The 18,411-nt window shown below is 42.3% G+C and overlaps 1 protein-coding gene across 4 annotated transcripts in view; it reads left to right on the plus strand.

Annotated features, from left to right (window-relative positions):
- The first annotated feature begins 255 nt into the window (after positions 1 to 255).
- LOC308307817 (protein lifeguard 3-like) overlaps positions 256 to 18,411 on the plus strand; it is a 28,980-nt gene continuing 10,824 nt past the window's right edge. For 2 of the 4 annotated variants that reach the window (XM_080753119.1, XM_080753118.1), the window contains exons 1-3: positions 256 to 481; positions 892 to 1,095; positions 1,528 to 2,297. Coding sequence is in view for 2 of the 4 variants with exons in the window: in XM_080753118.1 (XP_080609244.1) it covers positions 289 to 481; positions 892 to 1,095; positions 1,528 to 2,294 (1,164 nt within the window). In the remaining 2 variants the exon portion in view is untranslated. Of the gene's footprint in view, positions 482 to 891; positions 1,096 to 1,527; positions 2,571 to 18,411 lie in introns of those variants that run through there. The other 2 variants (XM_080753117.1, XM_080753120.1) reach the window with 2 other exon arrangements.

The raw sequence follows: 18,411 nt of genomic DNA on the forward strand, positions 1-18,411 counted from the left end.
ACGGACGGACGCACGGACGGACGGACACACGGACGGAGGGGAAAACATACTCTCCCTCAGCCTTCGGCTGGTGGAGACAACAACATGTCACTTCCACTGTTGCCAGATGTTGCGAGTTTGGGGAGAGTGGGTGGAGGAAGGAGAGTGGGTGGAGAGTGGAGATTGGAGAGTGGGTGGAGAGTGGAGAGTGGGAGGGTCCTGGTTATGTAAGCGCTGTTCTGTCCTGTGTTGATCTGGGAGAGTAGAGGAAGCGGAGCAGAGAACTGCAGCTCACTGCAAGACCATAACATGTCAGCAAGTAAAGTCAGATCCCAAACGGTCAAACCGGGCCTCAAATGTCCACCGTCAAAGTGGCCCGAAGGAGATCTTAAAAGAAAGACGTCGTCCAACAGATTTTCAGCTGCTGCATCAGAGGAGGAACAGCCACAGATCTACCAGCGAGCCATGCGGAAGCAGCCTGTGATAAAGTTACACAGAATAGGTGTGTGCATGTTTTTATGTCACTGAACTCTTTTCTTTAATCTTCTATAGAAAGAAAGCAGATGTACAGAAATGTTGTCGGTACTCAGTGGAGTAACGCAGTAACGCTTCCTCCCAGCACTAAATCAACTGTAGATAAGCTGTGTGTGTGTGTGTGTGTGTGTGTGTGTGTGTGTGTGGCACGAGAGAGAGAGAGAGAGAGAGAGAGAGAGAGAGAGAGAGAGAGAGAGAGGAACCAGTCCAGGCAGGCAAGGAAATCTGCCTAAATGTTTCTTCCAAAGGCTAATCTGTGCCTAGCAGTTGCTGCTCCCGTCCTAAATTAAGAACAATTATATCAGTTGGTGATAGAACACAGCTTGTAAGTTATTTCAAAACGTTTTGTTTATTCTTTCTCCTCATTCTCCATCCCAGATGTCTTTCCTGCTGACCTCAAACATATCTACAGCAGTAATAGTCATCTGTCATCAAAATGTCCACCGTCAAAGTGGCCCGAAGGAGATCTTAAAAGAAAGACGTCGTCCAACAGATTTTCAGCTGCTGCATCAGAGGAGGAACAGCCACAGATCTACCAGCGAGCCATGCGGAAGCAGCCTGTGATAAAGTTACACAGAATAGGTGTGTGCATGTTTTTATGTCACTGAACTCTTTTCTTTAATCTTCTATAGAAAGAAAGCAGATGTACAGAAATGTTGTCGGTACTCAGTGGAGTAACGCAGTAACGCTTCCTCCCAGCACTAAATCAACTGTAGATAAGCTGTGTGTGTGTGTGTGTGTGTGTGTGTGTGTGTGTGTGTGTGTGTGTGTGTGTGTGGCACGAGAGAGAGAGAGAGAGAGAGAGAGAGAGAGAGAGAGAGAGAGAGAGAGAGAGGAACCAGTCCAGGCAGGCAAGGAAATCTGCCTAAATGTTTCTTCCAAAGGCTAATCTGTGCCTAGCAGTTGCTGCTCCCGTCCTAAATTAAGAACAATTATATCAGTTGGTGATAGAACACAGCTTGTAAGTTATTTCAAAACGTTTTGTTTATTCTTTCTCCTCATTCTCCATCCCAGATGTCTTTCCTGCTGACCTCAAACATATCTACAGCAGTAATAGTCATCTGAAACAACACCAGAGAACTCATACAGGAGAGAAACCGTTTCACTGTGACCAGTGTGGGACCAGGTTCAGCCGGAGAAGTCATCTGGAACAACACCAGAGAATTCATACAGGAGAGAAGCCCTACCACTGTGACCAGTGTGGCATAAGGTTCAGCCAGATCAGTTCTCTCAAATGTCACCAGAGAATGCATAGAGGAGAGAAACCGTTTCACTGTGACCAGTGTGGGAAATTGTTCAGCAGGAGCAGTCATCTCAAACGTCACAAGAGAGTTCATTCAGGAGAGAAGCCCTACACCTGTGACCAGTGTGGGATAAGCTTCAGCCAAGACAGTACTCTCAAAGGTCACCAGAGAATTCATAGAGGAGAGAAGCCCTACCACTGTCACCAGTGTGGCATAAGGTTCAGCCATATCAGTTCTCTCAAACGTCACCAGAGAATTCATACAGGAGAGAAGCCTTACACCTGTGACCAGTGTGGGAAATGTTTTAGCACGAACGCTGACCTAAAAAAACACAAGAGAATTCATACAGGAGAGAAACCGTTTCACTGTGACCAGTGTGGGACCAGGTTCAGCCAGAGCATTAGCCTCAAACGTCACCAGAGAATTCATTCAGGAGAGAAGCCCTACACCTGTGACCAGTGTGGGATAAGCTTCAGCTATGACAGAACTCTCAAAGGTCACCAGAGAATTCATAGAGGAGAGAAGACCTACCACTGACAGGTGAAGATTTTGAGTAAAAAACATCTCTGTAAAATCTCACCTCAAACAACATCACATTTTAAAGGACCTACACCATGAATTTTCACTTTTTCTATTTTAAAACCTTTTTTTGGGGTCCCACTGGCACCTTCTATCCTCACAAAGTCCTATTTCTGACCGTTGTGTCTTTCTCTGGTTTTGGGCAGACAGAGATGAAAAGCTTTCCACGGGTTCTCAGAACAGTGCTGTTCTGAGAGTTGACGCATGTGACGTCACACGCGTTCCCCCCCCCCCCCCCCCCCCCCCCCGCCCCTTCGGGTAAAAACCAGAGCTACTCTTCTAAACCCAGCCCCTCATTTGTTTCTAATTTGCTTAGCCTCCACTTCCATCTGCAACTGGCTTACTGTTCTGGGGCTGCTCACTCAGTGCTCTCACTCACTTTTATTTGTCCAAGGAGAAGTCTTAACGTTCCTGGATTGCACTATAAATGTGACGTTATAGACTGCGAGGACCCAAGCTTCGTCCCTTCTAACAAGGAAACAAAAGACCTATTTTTAATGATCCGAGGCCTTCTGAAGCCTGGGCCTAAATTTTCCGCGGTGGCCGGGTGGGAGCTCGCGGTGGCCGGTTGGGAGCGAGCCGCGGAGCTCGCCGCGGTGGCCGGGTGGGAGCGAGCCGCGGTGGCCGAATCCACCGCGATTTCTTAACCAAGTAGCTGCTTGTCGCGGCCGGGACCGCCGCAGCTCCGACCCGGTGGACAGAGCGGCGGCCCCGGTCGCGACAAGCAGCTCCGACCCGGTGGACAGCGGCGGTCCCGGCCGCGACAAGCAGCTCCGACCCGGTGGACAGAGCGGCGGTCCTGGCCGCGACAAGCAGCTCAAGCAGACTGTCCCGGTCCTCCCTTCACTCTCCCCGGCTATAGAGAGCTTAAACACGCCGCCTCTTCTATCACTGTCCCCGGCTAGAAAGAGCTCCACACCCCGCCTCTCCTCTCTCTATCCACGGCTACACGGGGCCGCTGCTGCCCGCTGCGCTGCAGAGCGAGCCGCGGTGGCCGAATCCACCGCGATTTCTTAACCAAGTAGCTGCTTGTCGCGGCCGGGACCACCGCAGCTCCGACCCGGTGGACAGAGCGGCGGCCCCGGTCGCGACAAGCAGCTCCGACCCGGTGGACAGCGGCGGTCCCGGCCGCGACAAGCAGCTCCGAACCCGGTGGACAGAGCGGCGGTCCTGGCCGCGACAAGCAGCTCAAGCAGACTGTCCCGGTCCTCCCTTCACTCTCCCCGGCTACAGAGAGCTTAAACACGCCGCCTCTTCTATCACTGTCCCCGGCTAGAAAGCGCTCCACACCCCGCCTCTCCTCTCTCTATCCACGGCTACACGCCGCCTCTTCTATCGCTGTCCCCGGCTATAGAGAGCTGGCCACCCCGCCTCTCCCTTCACTATCTCCGGCTAGAAAGAGCTCCACACCCCGCCTCTCCTCTCTCTATCCACGGCTACACGGGGCCGCTGCTGCCCGCTGCGCTGCAGATGAAAACGCTCCAAGCCTCCAACCAGGAGGAAGAGGATTTGACAGTAGGCTTATATCATACAACATAGGCCTACAGTAGGCTATAATCAGAGCTGGAACATTATCCTATTTTTGTATTGGCCCAATATTACATTATTTGTTGTCGACAACGTTGGAGAGGAGAGGAGGGGAGGGGGGGAGGGGGAGGGTGGAAAAACCCCACTAGATGCGCCACTGAGCAAACAAAGGCCGTTTTGGTATTGCAGCTGCAGGGCCTAATAATAGCACAGCTATAAGAAACAAGAGGAATGGTCAGGGTGTGTGTTGGGGGTTAAGACCTGTCTAAGACTCAATTTTGAGCATATATTTATACAAAAAATATAGTTTTAAAAGCATGGTGTAGGCCCTTTAAGATACTTTAGGAAATGTAGTGGTGCACACATGCTCTTCTAGCATATTACAGTTTATTTGTTTTATTTTGTTTAACTGTAATTGGCTTCCAAGCAACGATAGTGGGAGGAGCCCAATGACAAATTGGGGTTCTGCTAGTCCACTGGTCCTGGTGGGATCAGGAACCATTTGTGTGTCGTGGACACATTTTTATGCGTCTCTTACATATTTTCTTTCCTACATTTGGTTTTTAATTATTATTTCAACACATTTTCAAAAACATTCCCAAGAAAGCAAAAAAGAAAAAATCAAAAAAAAAAATCACTATATATATTTTTTATTATGATTTTAAATAATTTCATGAATAAATCAAATCTAAAGCTTTACATACATTTGAAACTTAGTAGTGAAAATAGCCAGCGAGAAGCGGTGCGCTGTGTGCTTTTATCATTGATTAAGTTAATAATAGTTTTATACTCAATGAATGACAGGAGATGTGATGTCTCAACTGCCTGATAATATGTTTATCTATTGCATATTATATATTATTTATTTTATTTATATATATATATATATATATATATATATATATATATATATATATATATATAGGACAAACACATAGGGCTGTCACGATTATTACATTTTACATGACGATATGGCGATTAATTGTCACTCAAATAATTGCGATTAACTATTTAATTGTGTTTTTGATGTTGACGATATGACACATAACCTAAATATACAAATAAATTACTGACATATTTGACAACTTCATACTTAAAAAAGGAACACTGATAGCCGATCTACAAGCTCACAACTTGAGCTTGTAGATCTGCTATTTCCACTAATAATTGCGATTATGTATGTCAAATAATTGTGATTAGACGATTATGTATGACAGGCCCCCAGACACACTACTTATAGTTCTTTATATAGGTCAGACACACTACTTATATAGGCCTATATGTTTATATTGGACAGACACAATTACAATTACACAATTTATGTTGAAAAAACACATTTGGGTCAGTGACGTGACGCCCCAAAAAACATGTTTTTAAAAAAACTTTAAATAGCAGGCATAAAAATTATTTACTTTTGTTCTACTCACTCTCAACTTTATGGAAACACATTTTGTTTTTAGATATTTTATTGGAATCAGACTTTATTGAGCAGTTTGTTGTACTTGTGCCTAAAACCGTCATCTGGTGTGACATGACAATAATTGTTCATAAAATGAAAATGGAGTACACCTTTCTTAAGTTACTCACTTTATCAAAGTCCTTTATCATAACTAACCTGTGATCCACTATAGTTTTGTGAAAATTAATTGAATCTGTATATTTTTTTCATAATCAACACTCTGTGTGAGGCCCATGTTGTCGATCTTTCAACATATTTTAATTTTATTCTGACAAAAACTTTCTTTAAAATTACACAAATATTTGTGACTCTTCCTGATACTATTTTCTATGTAAACCATACACATTTTTTCGGTTTCATCATTAATAAAGGTATGATTTCTCACTATTTGGAATGTCACACCAGATGACTTAGTGTCACACCAGATGACCATATCTTCATGTGTCAAAGCAAACTGTGTTTTAACCTACCTATTAGTGAGTACTGAACTTTACTGATTGATTAAACAATTACCCAGGAAAAACAGCAACAGTAAAATTGCTTTAACATTAAATAACATGGCCTTAATATTTCTGAACAGGATAGTATCGTTGGGCCTTAACATAGGATAACAAAGAATTGTAGTAGTAGATGGATGATGAGGATGTGCACAGGAATGCTACGCACACCTAAGTCTTCTGCCGGCCCACGGCAGAAGGATCTTAAAGAGACAATAAGGTGCATAGCCACACTGGGAGCCAAGGCAACATTTTATTAACACCAATTATTGGAAACAACTCAGCATTCAGGTGTATTACTTTTTTCCGAAGTCTCCTGAACTTGAACACAGCATTTTGAGTTGAACAAATTTATTTACGAATCATGTCGTTACACCACATCTCCACTAGCTAAAGAGTGCTGGGTTGTGCAACTCCGAAAATAGCTGATCTACAAGCTCTCGCAGCACAATGCGTTGAGAGCTTGTAGATCAGCTATTTTCGCTATGTTTGTCTCGGGTCCTACCTTACCTCATTGTCCAGTCCAGTGAGTGAAAGTACAAAAGTATTAGATTAGATTAGAATAGACATTTAGACTGCATTGTACATCAGCCAGTCACATTTGGTGAGGGTATAGACATTTAGACTGTATTGTACATCAGCCAGTCACATTTGGTGAGGTTAGCAAACCGTTTGCCCTGTTGCGGTTCTGCTATGCCACAGACAACTTCCTGCTCTTTGTAGAAAATGCAGTCTCGCCCCTTTGGCCAGACAAAACCATTTTTCATTTTTCCAAGTTGATTCATGCAGTTTATCTCTAGCCCCTCCTTATTAATGGTAACAATCTGCCCCACATATGGCTTTCCCTCATATTTGATTATGACAAACTGTCCTTGTGTGTATTCATCTGAGGAGGTGTCTGAATCCTCAGCTTGGGCCTCTCCAATAGATGCACTTGTGTCCAGCACCTGAGTAGAAGACCTTCAGGAGGAGACATTTAAATGTAATTTATTTGTCAGGTAGATTGTTTTTAGTAGTAAAATGTAATTACTAGCAAGTCCTCAAGTTTGCCAAGTATGTTATACTCACTGAAAAGTGTTACCACAATATAAGGTTTAGGTTTCTGTGAAGGGGTTTCTGCTCTGTCTGATGAATTTGCTGTATCACCGAATGAAGCTAAATTAAATTATGTAAAAATGTTTAAAACGTTGTTTTAAACATGTTAAAATGTTTTAAATGGACAAAAGAAACATGGGACTTGTTATTTATTGTTATGTCTGTAGGAAAATACAGTATATATCATCTGGTGTGACAATCAAGTCATCTGGCGTGACAAGCAGATATGTCACACCAGATGACGAAGTGTCACACCAGATGACGTTTTCTGCATTTAGGACTACCTTGAGGCTACCAGGTACACATTAGCATGCTAACAACATGCTAGCTATAACAAAACAACCTAGATTTACATGTCATTATGACCAAAGTTTCAAATAACTTTTGCTTTATTAATGAAAAAGGTGTCACACCAGATGACATCCAGAAGTGCCACACTTGTCAAAGTTTCAACAAGATGGCATTTCATGAAAATGTTAAAATCATAACTCACCTCAGACACCTGTCTTGCAGTTGTGCTGGGAGTGCTGAATAGCCTTACAGAAGAAGGACCTCTCTAGCCCAGTAGGTGTCCAAATTATTGCCTGTTTAATTTTTCCAAACTAGTGTCACACCAGATGATTTTGGTTTGGGGGACAAAATCTTTTTGATCAGAAATGACTGAAAACATTATGCTTGGACTTTGAAAAGATATAGGCTCACAAATAGACATTTTTTTTTGCCTAAATTCATTTTTAAATGAATTTTAGCAATTCTTTTTCTTAGTTTTATTCAAGTTCCCACTTTGAGAAACAAGGTCGGGACAGTCACACCAGATGACATTTACCATGTTTGGTTGAAGATTCTGAAGAAATGAGGAATGAAATGTTTTAATCTTGAGTAAGTTCACATAAAGCTTAATGTCCTGCACAATATTCAGAAGGTTTTTGACAAATATATTTTTTATTTATACATGTTTGACACCGAGGACAGCGAAAACGCTACGTCACGTCACCCACCCACTTACACTGATGTGTTCAGAACACCATTGCCGAGGTAAAAAGGGAAAAAAGTGGGTTGGTTTGGTTGATTTGATATGAAGTGAATGAGGACAGTAGAAAGCCACTAGCTGATATGCATTAGAGCAGGGGTTTTCAAAGTGGGTGACGGGGCACCCTGGGGTGCCGTGACGGCAGTCCAGGGGTGCCGCGAGATCATTTGAATTTGAACTTGAAGTACAAAGTTATTTTCAGCAACATAATCACTAAAATATCGTCACTGTCGGGGAGAAACCTCGTATCTCCTAGTTTCAAATGTGTACGTCTTTTGGTAAAGCAAAGCCCTGCTTCATCATACAAAACTGTCGAACAAAACTAGTGAAAACAGCCGATCTACATTGTGTGCTATTAGATCGGACGTTTTCACTAGTTTATTACATTTTATAGATGATGAATACAAAACGAACGGTTTTGGACATACAAGGTTTCCACCCGACAGCGACAACGACGATATGCTAATAAATATAAGGTGCTGGGAGTGGAAATTATAATGTAGGGGTGCCTCGGAATCAAAAAATATTCATGGGGTGCCCTGAGACAAAAACGTTTGGGAACCCCTGCATTAGAGTTTTATTGATCACCAAGAGGAAACATTTCCCCTGGCAACCTTGTACATTTTACTGTCCTGCATCAGGAATGGACACAGATGGTGTTACTCCAAGTAGGGATGGGACGTTACGTGATATCATCGTTTATCGTGATAAAAAACACTCACAATAATCGTATCGTGGAAATGTAATTTATTGTGATATTGTGCTCCGTCATGCACTGGGATCAATTCACCTCTTGTTTGCAGAGCTGCATGTCTGGTACCACTTAAACCCTCTATAAATCCCTAACTCTAAGTGGACAATATTTCATTTTCATGGTAAGGTGTTGTCAGCTTGTACATCTGGTGTATTTGAATACCAACCTGTGTGTTTACTGTGTTGTCTGTGATCCTGGAGGATTTTAACTGTTCCCTCTCAAGGCTCTGATTCCTTAACGCCTCCTATATTTGAGGATAAATAAATAAAATAGTCTTCATTAAAGAAATGTATAAACAAAATACAATCATACATACAGTATTGCACACCTCTGGGTTCCAAATGGACCCTTACGGGTCGTTAACTCAAGAGTGTACAAATGGAACCAAATGGACCTGTAAGGGTCCTTTTGTTGTAAAAAGAAAATTCAAAACCTTTACTTGAGTAAAAATACAAAAAATATTGGCAGCAAAAAATATACTTGCAGTGCTTATTGTGCAGAATGTCCCGTTAAAAAGTGACACATTGTGAGCTTGTAAATGAGCTTTTTTCCAATAACAGCTAATACATAACTACATTGAGCTTTATTGGTTAATGTATGTTTGTAATAATAAATATAAAATAAATACATCTGTAAAGAAAGTAGTAAATCGTTTTTTTTTTTTAAATGACTTGGCCTCTGAGATGTGTATCCTTTTAGTTGACCTTGTACCAGTGAACTGTGCTGTCATGAAACTACGTTTTCCTAGGCAAATTTCTAATGGTCTTCTATCAATCAAATCAATTCCTTTACTCCCCCCAGGGCAAACACAACTCAATAGTTATTATTCATATCATACACTGATAGCTTCACTGTGATGTGACTCATTTAAATCGTTCTTTTAGTCCAAATACGACATTGAACTCTCTGCTAGTGCTAATATACCAAAGTATTAGCCTTGGACTTGTCATAGACGTATTTTTCGATTTTACATTTGCATTCTGGTATCTATGATAGTCTTGACTTGAGCTTCACCCCCAACAGTCAATCTATCTACCCATAAAGTCTGTATTTCTCAGATCATGGACAAATACTAAATATAAGGTGCTACTCGGCAGCTACAGATCAGATGTTAACTCTGCATCTGGAATCTTTGTTCCCGAACACCATTGTTTTCCCTATTTACATTAAGTGTAATACCGGCTTTCACCTGATGCGCCCCCTTATTACCGCCCATAGAGGAATACAGGGAACTTCCTACGGAATCCCCCACAGAACGAGATTAAAACACATCTATTGAAAAACACGGGCTAATAGAGCATCGCAGTTGAAGCCCCACCCCGTCCTCACTCTGGTGTCGGAAGCGTTTTCCGCATTCATTTCTTCCATAGACATTTCACAAAGTATTTATTTAAACGTTTTTAAGCCTTGGACAAAGCCACCTCGGCTGGAGAGGAATCATGTCAATATTCACATTTTTTTGAATGCAAAGATTAATTAGAAAGCTGAAAAAAAGGACAGGGTACAAGACTGTGTACATCATTATTTTTTTAAATCGCGGAAACTACACTCCCAGAATGCCTTGCGAATGTTGTTGTTGTTTCCTGAAATACAGCCCTTAAATCACGCTCAGTTTAGTTGTCCAGGCCAGCATATGGCCTGAAATGTAGTGATTGTCATCTCTGTGGACTCTCTTATCGTCATCTTTAACACAGTGCATCATATTTGTAAAAGAAAGTATTCGTTCACGCAGTTCTGCTGATGTGCAATAATCTGCCGGGCAGACAGGGGGCAGTAAGCTACTTCCGCGGTAACCGCAAGATATGTGAAAGAAGAAGAAGCTAGACCAATCACAGACGTCGTTTTTACGTTTAGCAGCATGGGAAATGCAGTTCTTCTCCGTGCGATCTTGATTAAAACGTGTTTTTAATAAAACTAGAGTGATTGCATACATACTCGGGGGTTCTACAGGAGCATATGGAACCATTTTACAACCACCAGCCTAGTGGTAAGTGTACATTGAATTGCTACGACTTTGTGGCTGATAATGAAAAATCCTATGGTAAATATGAATGGCCAGCTTGCTTCCGACACCTCACTGCGATGCTCTATACAGTGCGCACATGTTCCTAAAATGTAGAGTTAACATCCGTAGCTACATGGTCAGCACTTTGATTTATTTGTTCGTAGTACGGAGAAGTAAGGGCTTTCCGCACGGATGTCCAAAACCAAACTCGAAATACTACCGTCCGTGTCCATCTACATTGTACAAAGACAGGCGCATACAGACTGTAAAGAAATGACTTAGTAAATCAAATGAGCATATTAACAAACAACACTATATTCTCTTACAAACGAATGAACTTAAGAGACACAAACAAACCTCTGATAGCGAGGCAGATAAAGTGCATATTACAGGTGAATCGTTCACTTGCGTGAATCGTTCACTTGTCCATTTGAACATCAATAGCTTGAATCCCAAAAAACTGGAGTTAATTAAGGGAATGTTTCATGACGGTAAGGCAAAGATTTTATCCTTCTCTGAAACTAAACTTGATGACTCGTTTACGGATGCTAGCATTGAAATTGCCAACTATACTGTAATCAGGAATGATAGAAACAGGTATGGAGGCGGAGTTTGCATGTATGTACACAATGATGTCAATTTTGTCCCCCGTCCAGACTTACACCACAGTTCACTTGAAACTGTATGGATTGAGGTAATCTTTGAACATGCCAAAAACATACTAATATGCGCTGTCTATAGACCACCTGATCAGAATGATTTCTTTGAGCTGTTTGATGAGAGCTTAGCAAAGGTGGACGGTACCGAGTGTCACATTTTGGGCGACTGGAATGTGGACATTTTGCGTAAAGACGCACCCATGTTCAAGTCCTTTGATGGGTTATGCAAGCAATACAGCCTCACTCAGCTTGTCACAGTACCCACCAGGGTGACAGAGCACTCTCAAACCCTCATAGATCTCGTCGTAACCACTGACAAGTCCAAAGTCACCGCTAGCGGGGCTATTGTATGCGGTCTTAGTGATCATTATATGATCTACTCTACCCGAAAAATACACAAACCCAAAGCTAGTGGCCACAGAACTGTCGTTGCTAGAAGCCTGAAGAACTACTCCAGTGAGGCTTTTAATCTCAAACTAGCGGGTGTAGACTTTTCCCCAGAGCTGCAGTGTACAGATGTCGAGGAAGCATGGTGCGGTTTTAAAACCAAATTGACCGATGCTCTAGACGACGTGGCCCCCTTGAATACCACCAGGGTTAAAGCCCGCCAAGAGCCATGGTATAACTCAGATATTGCAGAATCAGCTAGACTCAGAGACAAAAAATACGATGAAAAACGAAAGTGCTGCAAAAAGCTCAAGAAAAAATTCAACCATGACCTCAAAAAACACATTGAGCATCTTACTGCTCAATGCAAGAGACTTAGAAACCAGACAACTGCCCTAGTTAGATCCGCCAAAAAAAACTACATCGACGACAAAATCGATGAATACAAAAACAACCCACGAGACCTATGGAAGTTGCTTAACAACCAATTAGGCTTAAAATCAAAAACCATATGCCACAACATAAACATCAAAACGGACGCCGCTCTCATTTCTGACAAAGGTGAAGTGGCTACCCATTTTAACAAAACCTTTACCACCACAGCCCGTTCACTGGTCAAAAGACTGGTCGCCCCATCTGGGCGGTATGGTGAAGAATTTGTTAATACATTCTACAAAAAACTGGGCGTCAGTAAAGACAGCTTTAAACTTTCCACAGTGACAACTGATGAAGTGTTTAAAAAATTGAGCGCCCTACCTCAACACAAGGCCACTGGCCTTGATAAAATCCCAGCTAGATTTCTCAGAGATTCAGCCGCCACCATTGCTCCAATCATTACCCACATAATTAACCTTTCCATCGAACAGGGTCATGTCCCCCAGGACTTCAAACTAGCAAAAGTAACCCCCCTGCATAAAAAAGGTAGCAAACTAGACCCTGGAAACTACCGCCCCGTTTCCATTCTTAGCTCCATATCCAAAGTCATGGAGAAAATAGTCTACGAACAGATTGCAAGATATCTCGATGAGAATAATCTGATTTACGAGTTCCAATCTGGATTCAGAAAATCCCATTCCACTGACACATGCCTTCTCTATTTGACTGACCAAATCAAACGCGAAGCGGATCAGGGCAAGTATAGTGGCATGGTCATGATGGACCTCCAGAAGGCATTTGACACCGTGGATCATGCTATTCTGATTGAGAAACTAAAAGCCATCGGTCTTGACAGCGCAGCAGTGAGCTGGATGCAATCTTACCTGGTGGGGAGGGAACAGGTGGTGGAGATTAACGGTACCCTGTCCCCCCCCCTCCCAGTAAGCTGTGGAGTTCCCCAAGGTAGCATACTGGGACCTCTGTTGTTCCTAATATACGTGAACGACATGGCATCTGCTTGCGACTGCAACCTGTTCCTGTTCGCGGATGACTCGGCTCTCCTAGTCTCGGGCAAGGACCACTTGCAGGTTGAAAAGACACTTAACTCTGAACTGAGTAAGATCTGCACATGGCTTAACGACAACAAATTATCAATTCACCTGGGCAAAACCGAGTCCATCCTCTTTGGATCAAATCATAACCTCAAAAAGGTAGAGAACTTCACAATCAAAGTGGGTGACAAGGTCATAACACGAAAAAACGAAATCTCCTACTTAGGATGTATCCTTGAAGCTAATCTTTCCAGCGAAAAGATGACTTCAAAAGTAATACAAAAAATCAACCAACGAACTCGTTTCCTACAGAGGATCGCCCCAATGGTCAACTTCAACACACTGAAGACCATAGCTGGTGCAATAATCCAGCCCCTCTTTGACTATGGAGTCCACGTATGGTATCGTGACGCCCCACAAGCCCTAAAAACTAAACTCCAAACAGCCCAAAATAAACTAATTAGGGTCCTGCTTAACCTTCCCAATCAGACTCACCTCACCGCTACTCACCAGTTAAGAGTGGGGTGGCTCAGAGTAGATGACAGAGTACAGCAACTTGCAATGGGCCTGGTGTACAAGATACACTACACCACTATGATACCCAAGTACCTGTCAAAATACTTTAAAAACGTTAAGGATGTCCATAATTACAACACCAGAGGCAGTGCCACAGATCACGTTCAACCCAGAGTCAACTCAAAGAAAGGGTCGAACTCGTTCTTCTGCTACACCACAAAAATGTGGAATGCCTTACCGAAGGCCATAAAGGAGTGTGGATCACTAGCATCCTTTAAAATTGCCCTAAAAAACCACTTACAGGCAGCAGCCGTTCACAACTGGTAAAAACCTAGCCCAACCCTACCCTCCCTGCCCCTTCCTTGTATATACTGTACATACTGATTGTTTAGACTTACTGTTACCTGCCCCTTCCTTGTATATATTGTATATACTGTACTTACTGATTGTATAGACCTACTGTTTTCTTTTTTTCTTTACATATCTACTGCATAGTACTGTGTTCTATTTGTCTGTCATTCAATGTTATATGAGATACTTTAATGGTTTCCTGTTGAAATAAGCTTAGTCTTTTCATGGATCTCCTTTTAGTAGACCTTGTACCAGTGAACTGTACCGTCATGAATCTGTACATTTTCCTATGCAAACTTCTAATAAAGCCTTCAATCAATCAATCAAGCACCAAAATTGGCACACATACTCCTTAGGCATTGCTCTTTTCAGAAAACCATCTGGCCAAAAAAAAAATCAAGATGGCGGCCAATTTTCATGATGGCCGCCATTGAATATACAGTAATCTTGCATTCCGCAATAAAATCCCATAGACTTGTCCTATTTGAATAATTTTGGTGTCAAATCATACATTTATCACTATGTAGAATCCAAATTTGGACCCATGGACTTACTCAATGGCTTCCTTGTACCATATATCAGTCCCGGAATCTTAATATTCTGCTAATAGTGTGGTGCGATGCGTCCAAAAAACAGCTCCCGTAGGATTTTTGTGCTAAAATTGATCTTTTTGCAGATCCTGGTTCTATAGAGTCCAAACTATGAGAAAATGATGGGTGTCAACTTTTCCGGACCCCCACCCCCTTTCTCGGGGTCATCTAGTTTGGGACCTGCATGCCAGAACAGTACGCCAGCCAGTTAATGTCCAATTTTCTTAATATTAGGGTTGTTTTGTAGGTTTTAAAACATTCTGAGTTCATTTATTACACTTTTGAAGCAGCCAGAATAAGCTTTCTGACTTTTGGTTGGAGTCTTTCCTCACCTGGGACCCCCCCAGATGGACCCCTGAGCCTATCTCAGTACTCGCTCTGCTCCTGCTCCAGAACAATGTCATATTAGATCATAATTGAAGCATAAACTTTTTTTCTGAAAACAAAAAAAAAGTAGTAACAAATACCAGGGGTCTTCCACAGGGGCTTCGGGACCCCTGGGGGTCCTCGGAGTTACTACCTAGTGTGATAAGAAGTGTACTTCTAAGGATTTCTTTGCTAAAATGTATTTTTTTACTGCTTTGGCATTTATAGGGACCAAACTGTCAGAAAATGATGGGTGTCAGATTTTCCTGACCCCAGCCCCCTTTCTGGGGGGTCATCTATGTTAGGACCTCGCAGAACAGTATGTCAGCCAGTTAATGTCCAATTCTCATAATATTAGAGTTGTTTTGAAGGTTTTAAAACATTCTAAGTTCATATATTGCACTTTTGAAGCAGCCAGAATAACCTTTATGACTTTTGGTGGGGGTCTCTCCTCACCTGGGACCCCCGGAATGACCCCTGAGCCTATCTCAGTACAGTCCTTGCTCTGCTCCTGCTCCAGAACAATTAGATCATACTTGAAGCATAAAAGCTTTTGTACCTGTACCTGGGCTCTGTAGCTAATACCAGGGGTCTTCCACAGGGTCCGGGACCCCCAGGTGTCCTCAGCGTTACTACAGGGGGCCATCCAAACGGCTGTTTACCCATATATGGAGACCCCCTGGTACCCATATATGGAGGTCCATGTACTGTATATGGAGATATGCTGTGAGAGCCCAAACATGCTTACTCAGTTATTTGTTATGTGAAAGTACTATGATGTCCATGACAACTGACAACATACCCTTTTATGCCCATACATGGAGATCCCTGTCTGTAGAACCAGTCACACAGATATGGGCTGTCTTGGCCATCTGTCTTGGCCATATATGGATTCTGTTAGTGTGGTATGTGGCCAATGTGTCCTCCATATATGGGCATTCCCATATGAAGTCCTGTTAGATATGGGCTTAATATTGAAGACATCAGGGAACTCCATATATGGACCTTGTCATACATCTTGAATCTATGACCTCAGCATCAAAGGCTGGATTGGGGTATGTCCCTGTGACAAACTATTATCATGTCCACTAGGGGTACTTAATGTACATCAAGCAGCCTCACAGAAACAGGACATAGACTCCTGCCCTATGAGCCTCAGGGCTGGGCAGTGGGTTGCCTTTGGCCAAAGACAGAACTTAAAGTGGATTCTGTTCATGACCTGTGTTGCACTCTTGCAGAAAAGAGCAAAGGGATGCTCTTCTTCCATGCCTTCACTGGCTGCGATGTTGTTTCAGCATTCCGCGTAAAGGGGAAGAAGTCTGCGTGGCAAACCTGGAATGTTTGTGATGAGGCTTCTGGTGTCTTCAGCAAACTCAGCCATTACCCACCTGTAGTGGATGATGAAGACCTGAAAACCTTGGAGAAGTTTGTGGTCATGATGTACGACCGATCCAGCACAGCTGAAGGTGTCAATGATGCGAGGTTGGACTTGTTTGCTCGGAAGCAGAGGCCATACGAAGCCATTCCTCCAACGCAAGCAGCACTGAAGCAACATGTGAAGCGCGCTTCCTATCAAGCGGCCTGCATCTGGAGTCAGTCAACAGTATGTCAACAGTATGCCAAGTCGAAAAGGTCGAAGAATAGAGACTAGACAAAGAGTGATCCCCCGGCGCTATTATATCTACCATGCATTTTAGCCGCGTCAGCCGCTGTGCATTGAAATCCGCTCTGTTGAGTTACTACATTACTGACTACTGAGTGACTAAATAACTTCTTCATTCACGGCACACTTGAATTACACTGTTGATTTTTAGAATCTTATGTAGCGTAAATATGATTTTTTTTCCCCCTAAGGGGGAATATCTGTTTCCATTAGAACAGACTGTTCACCAAAAGTATCCCACCTACAAGCTTGTAGATCTGCTATTTTTGGTGAAGAGAGTTGGGGTAGATGAAAAAAAGAAATCATCAAGTACAGCGCAACTCAGGTCTGTTTTATCAGAAGGTCTAAACTTAAGTGATGTTGATGAATTCCAAATATTATCAAAGTATTCTGCAGCACCCCTGGATTTGCTTCACGGTACCCTAGGGTGCACCCTCTTTGAGAAACCCTGCCATAAGTATGGGCACCAGGTTTCATGTGATGGACGCTTTAATTTTAAACGTTTAAAGACTTCCCTACACTAAAATTTTACACTAAAATAGTGTAAATCTTTAGAAATAATAGATATCATATCTACAATATCTGCAAGCCTTTAGATTGTCTATCGTATTTTTACTACTTTTGTGTGACATTTTGTATGATGAAGCAGGGCATTAATTTACGGGAAAAAAACAGAAAAAAAAACATTTTGTTTCTGTTGTTAGAGTTTAATTGAATGTGATGCCTCAGAGGTGGTGCACAACAATTGATTGATTGAAGACTTTATTAGATAGGAAAGGTAAAGTTGCATAGGAAAAGGTACAGTTTCATGACGGTACAGTTCACTGGTACAAGGTCTACTAAAAAGAGATTCTAGAAAAGACTAAGCTTATTTCCATAGGAAACCATTGAAGTATCTCACATAACATTGAATGACAGATGGATAGAACACAGTACTATGCAGTAGATATAGTCAGGAAGAAAAAAGGGGAAAACATAAAAAATAAAAACATACAGTAGGTAAATACAAATAAGGGTCAGGGGAGGGCTGTGTTTGTTTTTACCAGTTGCGAACAAACCAAGCCTCCCCATGGGAATAAGTGAAGTTGCCACTGTTACATTTCACAAATCTCTTGACTTCCTTAGCTTGATTCTTGTGTTACATCCGATACTGGGATGAACCTTGCCCTTAGGATTCAAAACAAACAGACGTGAGCCAATGAGGTGCTCTGAGTCTCGGGACAAAAAGACAAAGCCAGATGTAGGAGCGGTGCTCTGAATGCCGTCAGCAGCCGTATATACAATGTGTTAACTCTGGCAGTCATCCTCAAAGTATTCAACCAAGTCAAGACAAATGGAAGATCTGAATTGACAGTGAATGTTACTGAGGCTCACCTCAAGATGGTGCTAAAGCTTCATTCATGCAGTGTTGTGCACAATAATATTGAATTTTCTTCACTGCAATTTATGATAATTACATAACTCCAGTGCAGTGAGTTGTAACTTGTAAGTGGTTGTATGTGTTGTCTTTTCCTGTTTTTATGGTGTTATTTTCAATATATGAACATATATGTCAAATGCCAATATATGGCAAGTATATGCTGAATAGCTTATTCAGGTTCATATGTGGATAGAAGACATCTCATACAGCTTATACACTATGTTCACATAATGGATATCACTTCTTGCCATTTTCATATTGATAGATGTAAAACCATAGTCCATTATAGGTCCAGCATCGCCATCGTGTGGCCGTTTGGTTTCACTGTA

Source organism: Nannobrachium achirus (assembly GCF_963921795.1).
Source record: "Nannobrachium achirus genome assembly, chromosome: 22".
NCBI classification, from domain to species: Eukaryota; Metazoa; Chordata; class Actinopteri; order Myctophiformes; family Myctophidae; genus Nannobrachium; species Nannobrachium achirus.